Raw genomic sequence first — 11,506 nt, forward strand, 5'->3', positions numbered from 1 at the left:
TTTTTAGAAGAGCTAATAGAGACAAGAAGATCTACAGATGGAAATTACTGAGATATTGCAACTGTCCAAATGCTAATGAATTAATTATTATTAACCGAGCGAAGTGAGGTCTAAGATTCAAGTCGACGGTTTGGCACTTCTCTTAATGTTTAAATGTTTGAATGTTTATATGTTGCGCATTTACGGCGAAACGCGGTAATAGATTTTCATGAAATTTGACATGTATGTTCCTTTTTAATTGCGTGTGGACGTATATACAAGGTTTTTGGAAATTTTGCATTTCAAGGATAATATAAAAGGAAAAATGAGCCTCCTTCATACGCCAATATTAGAGTACAAATAAGACTATAGAATTATTCATCATAAATCAGCTGACAAGTGATTACACAGATGTATGGAGGAGCCAGTCTATTTCTGTATTTCCATAAGGTCTATAGTTTCAGTCAGGTACTTGTGAATGAGAATACTGCGTGAGATCTACTGTTCACAAAACTACTAGTTATTATTATTATTAAACGAAAATTACAGTATTTAATTTGGATTTTCGTTTAATAATAACAATTAGAGACAAGAAGACCAAACTTTAGAAGAGAGTTGAAGAATTTGATAATAATAATATTATTATAGAGTTATTAACATTGGAGAATATTAGAAGACAATAATTATAGATTTTAGGAATGAATTTGGTGTAATTTTGAAGCCCCTTAAAGCTGGATACGCATGCAACAGTGTCAGTGAACAGTGAAATATAATCCCCACGTGTTCTAATAGGACTATTCACACTCAGCCCGGCCGAGTGAGTATGAATAATACCATTAGAATATATGGGAATTATATTCTCACTGTTCACTGTCACTGTTGTGTCACTAGCTTGGATCATTCAACATTGATTTGAAACAATTTTTCAAATTTTCTGAGAATCAAAACCTGGGAAAACCCTGATAAAGAGCAGAGAAAAGATGAGAAAAGCCTGGAAATCATTCAAAATCTTTTCTCAGTGAGCATCTAAATGTCCGACTGAATTGAATTTGAAAAATATTGGTTCAAGTAGATTTAGCTTAGTTTAGTTTATTTCATCCTGTGACCTCCTGTGAAAGGGGTATAAGGATTTGTCACTGAAATTCAACGAATCATTGCAGTCGAAGTCGATTCTCTGGTGCCGGCAAAGTGATCGTAAAATTCGGAAATGGAATAGAAGTCATGCTTCACCAGTTCCCTCTTCAATTCCATTTCGAATCTTTTCGATTCTAGCCCCTTCATGTTATCAGTCAAGGCATTATCAAGATTAATACCTAAACTTTCAACCCCCTTAGCATATAGGGCCGGTTTCCGAGCTCGGGACTTAGCTAAGTCCTAGACTTTAAACAGCTGGAGTCAGAAAATTGGCTTTCCAAAACGGGGCGTAGTCGCAGCTTTTATAACAGTAGTCGTAGTTTTTATTTTCTCATTTCTATAATTGGAAACGCTTTTACTTGACGAAATTAGACATTCCTAAATAATTCAAAATAGCTGAAACTCTACACTATTTTATCTTCATTTTATTATGTGTTCAATTTTCTGGTTTTTTGAAATTTAATTCAAACGTGACTGTGACAATGACTACGACTACGCCCCGTTTTGGAAAACCAATTTTCCGACTCCAGCTGTTTAAAGTCTAGGACTTAGCTGAATCTCGAGCTCGGAAACCGGCTCATAGTGTGATCCTATGCTGTTCATCTCTGAGATGGTGACGTCTCCGTGTGTCATAAGAATGTATCAAAGACCCTCTAATCATATTGTTTTCGTTCTTTTTAATGAGACAAATACATTCGAACATGAAAAGGCTTGGAAGTGGTAGTATTCCCAGCGTTTTGAAATATAGACGGCAGCTTGTCCTCATTGTCTCACCCATCATCACCCTTGCAGCCCATTTCTTTAATCTGAAAATCTGGATTGACTCAACAGAATTTTCTCAGAATGCTACTCCGTAAAGGTGCGTACAGATTTACGCGCCGCGAACATGAGCAATTCACTTTTAATCAGCTCATGCCAAGCTTTTTATATCTGTATCTTACCATTTCTTTGGTAGAGAGTTAGTGGGGAGGATATTTCTAATATTCTTTCCGAAGAATGGACATTGATATGTCCAAAGCTCCGCCAATTTATGTAGATGCATAACAATATAATTATTATCTATAGTTATTATATTACAAATTGCTTTTTCATATCATATACAGTTCAATAATTATTTTCTTAGTCTATATTATGTAAATTCATCTATAATTTTGCTGTATTGTAAGCTATTGTATATAAGTGTATAAGCCAGTATATATTGTAATCTACATAAATAAAGTACTCAATCAATCAATCAATTTCTGTGAAATCACAGATATAGTCAGCTGATTAAGAGTGAATTGCCCATGTTCACGGCGCGTATATCTGTACGCACCTTGAGAAATCAACGTATGAAACAACGCGTAGTATACATTTTTCAAATTATGAAAATTCAACAGAGACCTCAAATTTCTTATTACAAGAATCGATGAATTTAGCTTCCTCCTAAGATATTCTATGTGAGGTCTCCAGGACAATACATTGTCAATTATCACACACAGAACTTTAACTTTTCCAATACATTCAATTTTGTGGCTATGTATTAGCCATGTATGCTATGTATTACTGTAGAGTTTGATTTCCAATAATGAGTAAGTGAATAGATCAGTAAACTATGTATGAATGAGAGCCATTCGCTCTGCCGATGTGGGAATGAATGAATTGAAAATTGAAATTGAAAAAATGAATGACTATATTGGAATCTATTTTTCTGCCATTTAAAATACATACATTTGGAATTGTAAAATGTATGGAACAGCCGCCGAAAATTTCTATAATGTGAGTTTCCAAGTGTTTTTCACCTATCTGTAATCTTTAGTGTTTCCTGTTTAAATTAGTATAAAAAAATTACTAATTATGTCACTATCACTGTCTCTCTTTCTCTATCAAGTTCATGTATTTCTGGGTTGTGAGAAAGAGAAGAAGAGAAGGTAGAAGCAGAAGGAGAATGACTGAGAGAATGACAAAACTATTTGTAAAGAATAGAGAGAATCAATAAAATACAATCATCTCGGGTAGTTAAATATTATTATTAGATGCTGCAGGAAATTTTTAAACTCTTGTACTTTCGATGAAGCAATATCTAATCTGTGGGATTACCAGCCATGACTCTTTGCCACTTTTACTTTTTCTCCTTCTTTCTCTCACTCACTCTCGCATTCTCTCACTCTCTCTATCTCTCTCTCTCTCTCTCTCTCTCTCTCTACGTTCATGACTATAAGTTTACCAGTTTTATCGGTATTGAGTTGCATCTAAACTGAGAAGGAGACTGTAACTGAAAGTGAGAGTCCTAATAAATAATTGGTTCTTTCGGCAACAGGTCAGATGTTCTCCAATTTGTGATTCATCTTTGCGGCACTGCTCTTTATCTTCTTTCTTTCTCTTTTTCTTCTTCTTCTTCTTCCTTTTCTTCTCCTCATTTTTCTCCCACTCATTCCTCTTTTACTTTTTCTTCCTTGCTCCCTCATATCTAGCTCCTCCTTGATCCTATCCTCTTTTACTTCACCTTCTCATCACTCCTTCCAATCTTGTTCTTCTTCTTTTTCTTCTTCTTCTTCTTCTTCTTCTTCTTTTTCTTCGTCTTCGCCTTGTTAGTGTTGTTTTTGTCTCTACCTACTTCCAAATCAATCTAACTCACTCCTTTACCTTGTCTTCATCTATTTCATATTTTTTCTTCCATTCTCCATTTTTTCCTTTCTTTTCAATCTTGTTCTACGATGTTTTCAGCTCATGTCCCACTTCTTCCTCTTCTGATACTTCTCCTTCTCTTTTGCTCTTGTGCTGTGAATAGCAGAGTTGTTATATCACAACAGCTGTAACTGAGCATCGCATCGAGAGAGTAAAAGTAGTCCCAAGGTCATCTAATGACTCTACAAGGTTCACCAAACTCTATTCACTGCTATCCTATCACGCATAATAATATATGAGCGGTCCACTTTCCCACTTATATACACTCTCGATGAGGAAGGAGTTTTCGCTTTTTTCTATGATATCTTTTTGTTCATAATTTTTCCTCAGTTTTCTTATTCTTCTTCTCCCTCTTTATTACTTTTTTCAATATTCTTCCTCTCCTTTCTCATGGCTGGAGCTCAAGGCTTCTTTACCCAGTCACGCCAAAAGCTATTTTAATTTAGGGCCGGTTTCCGAGCTCGGGATCTTTTAGTTCTGAACTTACAGAGTCCAGGACTAAAATAAGCGCTCGGGTCCAAATTGACTTTCTGAGTCATGATTTTATCTTTTAAACTTCTGGGTCTATCAAGTTCTCGACTTATTTGAGTCCAGGACTTTAACGCAGTAAACATGAGGGAAATTCACAATATTTTGCTGTTGTATTGTTGGAATTATAGCAAAACGGAAACAGCTGATTGCAGCGGGATAATTCAAATGAGCATGCTCTCCAAACTATTTTGTAAAAATACGTTTCAATTTGTAGGCCTATTCAAAGCAAAACCTTTGAAAGGTGAATGAATAAACATTTCATTTTACGTCATGCTATTATTGATCATTGATTCTAACCAGTGATTTTGGAATAACAATTTCATTAGGCTATTGAGTTTGAAAACGTATTTGTTTTGAAAAAAACTGGAATAATAATTTATTATTTTTATATTATTATTATTCATCTGTTGAATATGACTTTGATTAATAACATTCAGATTGGAATACAAATTCCAAGGCAATCCTTGAAAATCCTATTATTTTTCTTGAACCATTTTTAGGTTATGTCACAGTCGTCATAAAATAAGGTTAGTTTTTTACGCATAATTCTGATACAATTTTATTCCTAAATGAACTTGCAAACTATAAATTATGAGTTTAGATGAACTAATCCAATAATTATTTAGGTATTCCATGAAATCTATTTGGCTTTTTATCTACTCCAAAACAATAACTGATTTGTGTTTGCTCAGTTAAGTCTAGAACTTGAATTTGAACCCTACCCCAGTCGAGGGTTTAAAATCACACTTCTTCTTCTTCTTCTTCTTCTTCTTCTTCTTCTTCTTCTTCTTCTTCCGCATTCAACAATGCTCAACAATGTAATTGTCTACAGGTGTAGAAACTCAGTCGGCAGAAATTTTCAAATGTACCGCCAAGCGCCGTTACCATGGCAACCGGTAAACGGCACGCTGCAGCCATGGAGCGACTGCCGGGCTGCACGTTGGCACGTCGCCTGTCATAACTTGTCAAATTTGGACGGTCACCTCTGCCTTTGTTTTGAATCAGTCGCGTCGCGAATTTCAAGTGGAACTGACCTCTATGTCGTCGCGCTCGTCAATTTTGGAGTCCTAACGAATATTCCCGGTATCTAGCGGCTCGTTAATGGATCAGGAAGTTAATGTAAGTATTGTATTTTTGATGTAAAGAGTAGTTTTCAATCATTACCAAAATTTATAACAATGTACTCCGAAAATCTAACCTATTTTACTCACAAAAGATAATATATTGATAGGGTTACCTACCAGCTATAGATTTGTATAGCTACAGATAGACATTTGCGAGTTGGGTAACCAACTCAGAAATCATCTTGTATTCGTGTAGTTTCAAGGATATCAGATGTGTGGTTGTAGATATTCGAGTGGTAACCTGAGCTTCAACGATAACCTGAAAATGATTGGCTCATGGGGCTGACTCAATTCTCTGTTGTCAAATTTTGAGACGGATTCCCACAGTGTGGGAGATGTTCTCCAAACATCTGTGTAATGGATGCAATGAATAATCCACTTGTCAGCTGATTTATTATGAATAATTTTTATAGTCTGATTAATCCTATCTTCAGAGTATATGATATAAGTTATACAGGGTGTTTACGAATTCCCTACCAAAACTCTAGGGCATTGTTCCTGGGTAAAAAACATAAATCTAAATATCATATTTAAATTGTCCGGAAGTCTTCAGCTACTCACACAGCGGCCATTTAGCTTTAACCAACTACAGCTACCAGCTATAGATTTGTATAGCTACAGATAGACATTGCGAGTTGGGTAACCAACTCAGAAATCATCTTGTATTCGTGTAGTTTCAAAGATACTAGTAGTTCTGTGAACAGTAGACCTCGCGCTCAGTAAGTTACATTGACCTGTTGTTATGTTTTCTCCAAAATTAATAAATAATTAATCAATTTAAAATGTATAGAAAAAATCCTAAATAAATATAGAGCTTTCTATCCTATCGTACCGTGACGTGTCGTCCCGGAATGTGAGTGTGAGCGCTGTTATTAGGTCTGGCTGCAACTGTCTACAACGTTGATGGAAAGATACAATTCTCAAGATGTTCGATGTTTTTGAACGGGTAGTATTATAGTCAACTGTCTACTAACGTTGATGGGAAGATAAATGGTCAAGATGTTCGATGTTTTTGAACGGGTAGTATTATAGTCCACTAGACAGCTGATTTATGATGAATAATTCTATAGTCTGATTTTTACGGTTTAAATATCGGCGTATGAAGGAGGCTTCTTTCTCCTTCTATATTGTCCTTGAAATGCAAAATTTCCAAAAACCGTGTATATACGTCGACGTGCAATTTGAATAGGAACATACCTGTCAAATTTCATGAAAATCTATTACCGCGTTTCGCCGTAAATGCGCAACATAAAAACATATAAACACATTAAGAGAAATGCCAAACCGTCGACTTGAATCTTAGACCTCACTTCGCTCGGACAATTAGATGTGTGGTTGTAGATATATTCGTGTGGTAACCTGAGCCTAAACGATAACCTGAAAATGATTGGCTCATGGGGCTGACTCAATAATTATCTGTTGTCAAACTTTGAGACGGATTCCCACAGTGTGGGAGATGTTCTCCAAACATCTGTGTAATGGATGCAATGAATAATCCACTTGTCAGCTGATTTATTATGAATAATTTTTATAGTCTGATTAATCCTATCTTCAGAGTATATGATATAAGTTATACAGGGTGTTTACGAATTCCCTACCAAAACTCTAGGGCATTGTTCCTGGGTAAAAAAACATATCTAAATATCATATTTAAATTGTCCAGAAGTCTTCAGCTACTCACACAGCGGCCATTTAGCTTTTTTCACTCATTATTTTTTTTTCTAAATAATGGTTGAACATACGAAATTTAAACTTTGCTCGATCATTTATAGGAACTAGAAACAAAGCTAGGAACAAAGCTAGAAAAAAATTATTATAATTTTCCTAATTCATAAAACAAAATAGCGGCCATTTAAAATTTTGTTTCCTAAATAACTCAGAAACCTTACAAGAAAAATCTTACAAGAATAACTTTTTTCAGTAAATTTAATAGCCTATCGATTGGCACCCGATTATTTAAGATTGGATCAATATTAACTGAGATATGGCAGCCTTTGTGGTTGGTTTGGCCGTGAATGCGTTACATACATACATACAAAAGAAAATCCGAGTAAAAAAAATAGACCTCACAACGTCAATAAGAATGAAACTAAATAATAACTAGGCTAGAGTTTCAGCGCCTACCGTCACTTGCTTTGTTCAAATTTTCGTCTAAAAGAGAAATTCAAAACCGTCGACTTGAATCTTAGACCTCACTTCACTCGGTCAATAATAACTTTAATAGCTTTGTTAAAAATTGCTTATGGAAAGATACACCAAAGCTCCTTGTGTATCTTTTCGGATTCTGAGAAGATAAAAAGAGCAGCTGTTGCTTATGGAAGGATACATTTTCAAAAATGTACCATGTTTCTGAACGGGTAGAACAATACTAGGATTTCTGTGAACAGTAGACCTCACGCAGTATTCTCATCCACAAGTACCTGATTGAAACCTTATGGAAATACAGCAATAGACTGGCTTCTCCACACATCTGTGTAATCAATTGTCAGCTGATTTATGATGAATAATTCTATAGTCTGATTTTGACTCTAATATTGGCGTATGAAGGAGGCTTCTTTCTCCTTTTATTGTATCCTTGAAATGCAAAATTTCCAAAAACCTTGTATATACGTCGACGCGCAATTAAAAAAGGAACATACTTGTCAAATTTCATGAAAATCTATTACCGCGTTTCGCCGTAAATGCGCAACATATAAACATTTAAACAGTGAGAAATGCCAAACCGTCGACTTGAATCTTAGAACTCACTTCGCTCGGTCAATTAGAATCTAGTGGGCCTCCGCCGATAGGCAAAGCTCAGGACCCGGACTGTAATAATGTTATGATATCATGCAGATAATAAAAAACATATATTACTGACCTCCCAGAGCATGACCAGACTGAAAATGACTTGCATGGCGTTGTAGACGACTAGTACAGAGTTCAGATGAAACGGCTTTCGGTTGGACATGATGCGGGGCCCAAGGAACACCACAGCATAGAGGTAGCACACCACCATCAGCATGGTGGGGATAGGGCTGTCCATAAGTGGCCAGTCATTTACTCGTGGATCTGCAATGGAAAATTGTGAAAAATTAATGGAAATTGGAGGAAAATATATATTAGGAAATAATTACTGGATAATATTAATAGAAATATCTTATTTTTTATTTTTACTCGCTTTTCTCAACAAAGTTTATTCATCATATCAAAAAAAGCTTGTGTAAGGAACTGGATAAAGGTCTGCTTTTCAAAAAAAAAAACAAAAAAAAAACAGAGCCCTAGCTCTAACAGTTCTTCAGATATCTGTCCCAGAGTTAACATTATGTTGAATAGGCGTTTTGTCTCCCCTTAAATCTGATACTATCTAATCCTAATTCTCGAGTCTTGCCGAATTTGTGCATCCTACAACTCAAAATTTTTACTGTTTTGGAGAGGATATTGATAGTTCGATTTCAGAGGTGAATAGAATCATGGTCTTGATTTATTTCAACAATATTTTTTATTGAACCAATATCAAACTTGCTCGTAAGACTTCATAAAAATATATTGAGTAAAATCTTCGAGTAAATCAGCAACATAATTAGAAAATTTGTGTCTCAATCATGACTGAACATAAACACCACCCCCCCCCACAGGGGGCTGTGACGGGGTGGGGTCCCGGCTCACTACCTGGGTGAAGGCCCGCAATCGAATGGGAGCCATAGAGTGGACATTACTGTCCAAACTTCGCCACTTAATCTAATAATATTTATTGATTCTTCTTCACTTTGAATAAAAACGTCATTCAATTCCTACTCTAATCCAATTCAATATAACTGGTAATTCTCTTGTTTTTTATAATAAGGAATATCGGGGACCGAGCTTCGCTCTGGAGTACAAAAGCATAAACAATTTATTACAAAAGAAGAAATTATAATAATATTCATAGTTCATCATGTTCTATCTAATCACAGTAAATTAAGATTAATTATTTCCAGAAGAATGCAAAAATTTCCCTCACAAAGGCCCGTTTGCAGAAAAGCCGGTTAAATTTTATTTATTTATTTACATCAATAGAAAAATTACAAGAACATAGGATTTTAATCCTGATTAACTTCTCTCTCTCTCTCTCTCTTGGGTTAACAGCCGTAGGGCTGGTTGGCAGCAGCTCTCCATGCTTTTCTGTCGTCCGCTTTCCGCTTCAGCTCGTAGTATGATCCACATCTCATATCCCGTAGCAATTGTTTCATATACTCCAGCCTAGGTCTTCCTCTCATATTCCTTCCCTCAACCATTCCCTCCATTATCCTTGTCAGTAGAGTGTCACGTCTGATGATGTGGCCAATCAGCTGTGCTCTTCTTTGCTTGATCCACTTCAAGAAGTTCCGGTTCTCTCCCACTCTTTCAAAAACTTGCTCATTTGTAATCATATCTCTCCAACTGATCTTCATCATTCTTCTGTAGCACCATGCCTCGAATGCAGCCAATCTTCTCTCCTCTCTCACCCCCATTGTCCACGCCTCACTTCCATATGTTGCAGTCCTCCTCACTTCCATATGTTGCATTAACTTCACATGAACGAAATCAGAGTAGATCATTTCAAAAAGATGGTTCTTCTGGAATTAATCAGGATTGGAAATAGCCCGGCTTTTTTGCAACCGGCATTATGTACCTGATTGAATGATTACAAAAGTTCAACATCTGAGTCATAATTTTGACACAGTCCCACACACATGAACTCACTCACTCACTGCCATCACCAACAGACGACGAAATGATCCTGAAGTTAAAAGAAGGAGCTCGATGAGATCGTTCAATTATTTCCTTGACTGAGGAAATCTCGCATAATAGTTTCAAAAACGCCGCAGTGACCCAACGTTAGTAGACTAATTACTAACCTACTAACGTAGTCTACTAACTTTGACTGTGATCAATTTACAATATTCCATATGACTTTTGTATGATTTTTTCTTCTCGTGAGTACTTATGTGTCGATTGCACAAAAGCTGGTTTAATTTTAATAGTGATTAATTCCATGAGAGCCTTCCAGAGAAGCGTATTTTTCGAAAAACCCTCCTCTGATTGGTTATCGTGAAATTAATCACGATTGAAATTTAACCGAATGCTGTGCAACTGGGCCACTGAGTCTATCTATAGATGGACTATAGTATACTAGAGAGATAAACTAAATAGAAATAGACTTGTTTATAATAATATCATAAACAGTACACAACTATATTGGGAGTCTATCCTTCTTTTTTCTAAAAAAGGATGAAGGAGACGGTAAATTTTGTTCTTCAAAGAACTTCATCTGTAAGAAATTTCAAAGGATATGTGCTCAAAATTTGAAGTTGATTGATTCAAACGTTAGTTAATAATTGTAGAGAATACAAACAGACGACAATGATTTTGGCCTTCATAGTCAAAAGTCTTTAACACTCGTTCAATAATTGAAATCGTTAAACTCGTTTATTGAAAACCAAGATCGGAGTTTTCTTAATGTATATCATCTAATAATATAGCGTCAGTTTAACAATATTAAAATGCAATGCAGTTACACAAGATAATTTTTTTAGTAATGCATTTTCTGTTATTGCAAAAACTAATTAATGTAACAGCTATGTTGAATGTGTTAATTCATACTGACTTGAATGAAACGAAACATAACACGAATTTGCTTGAAGCATTTCACCTACACAAAGTTCACTTTACATAAACATGCAAGTTACAATATGAGTGACATACTACAACTTTCAAAACGGAGAAAAACAATTATGAATGTGTCATAACTTTACTTGAAAAGTGGTTCATGAGAAGTATGAGAAAAGGACCAAAAAAGGGAGAAAAGAAGAAATAATAATGGAGACGAAGAAGAATAATAGAATAATAAGAAGAATAGAAGTTCAACGGTTTCAAGATCCAAAATAGAACATGGAACGTAAGTGGTGTCATTTTGCGTATTCAAATTTTTTATGACAAAATAGGCTATTGAATCTGGAATAAGTCCCTAGAATTTAATTTGAAAAATGGATAATTAATATCTTATAAAGTGAAAGATAAATATAATTAGATTGAGAGGACAGGTGATTGATGTAAGTTTTTCACAACAA

At 35.3% G+C, this 11,506-nt stretch overlaps 1 protein-coding gene across 5 annotated transcripts in view; it reads right to left on the bottom strand.

Moving 5' to 3' along the window:
• The window catches only part of LOC111054749 (elongation of very long chain fatty acids protein AAEL008004), a 31,826-nt gene extending 23,330 nt beyond the window's left edge, over positions 1-8,496 (bottom strand). For 4 of the 5 annotated variants that reach the window (XM_039439548.1, XM_039439549.1, XM_039439546.1 and 1 more), the window contains exon 1: positions 8,296-8,481. In XM_039439548.1, the coding sequence (XP_039295482.1) occupies positions 8,296-8,460 (165 nt within the window). In that variant the 5' untranslated portion in view covers positions 8,461-8,481. Of the gene's footprint in view, positions 1-8,295 lie in introns of all 5 variants that reach the window. The other variant, XM_039439550.1, reaches the window with a different exon arrangement.
• Between the last annotated feature and the right edge of the window lie 3,010 nt (positions 8,497-11,506).

This window comes from Nilaparvata lugens, chromosome 13 (genome assembly GCF_014356525.2).
Source record: "Nilaparvata lugens isolate BPH chromosome 13, ASM1435652v1, whole genome shotgun sequence".
NCBI classification, from domain to species: domain Eukaryota; kingdom Metazoa; phylum Arthropoda; class Insecta; order Hemiptera; family Delphacidae; genus Nilaparvata; species Nilaparvata lugens.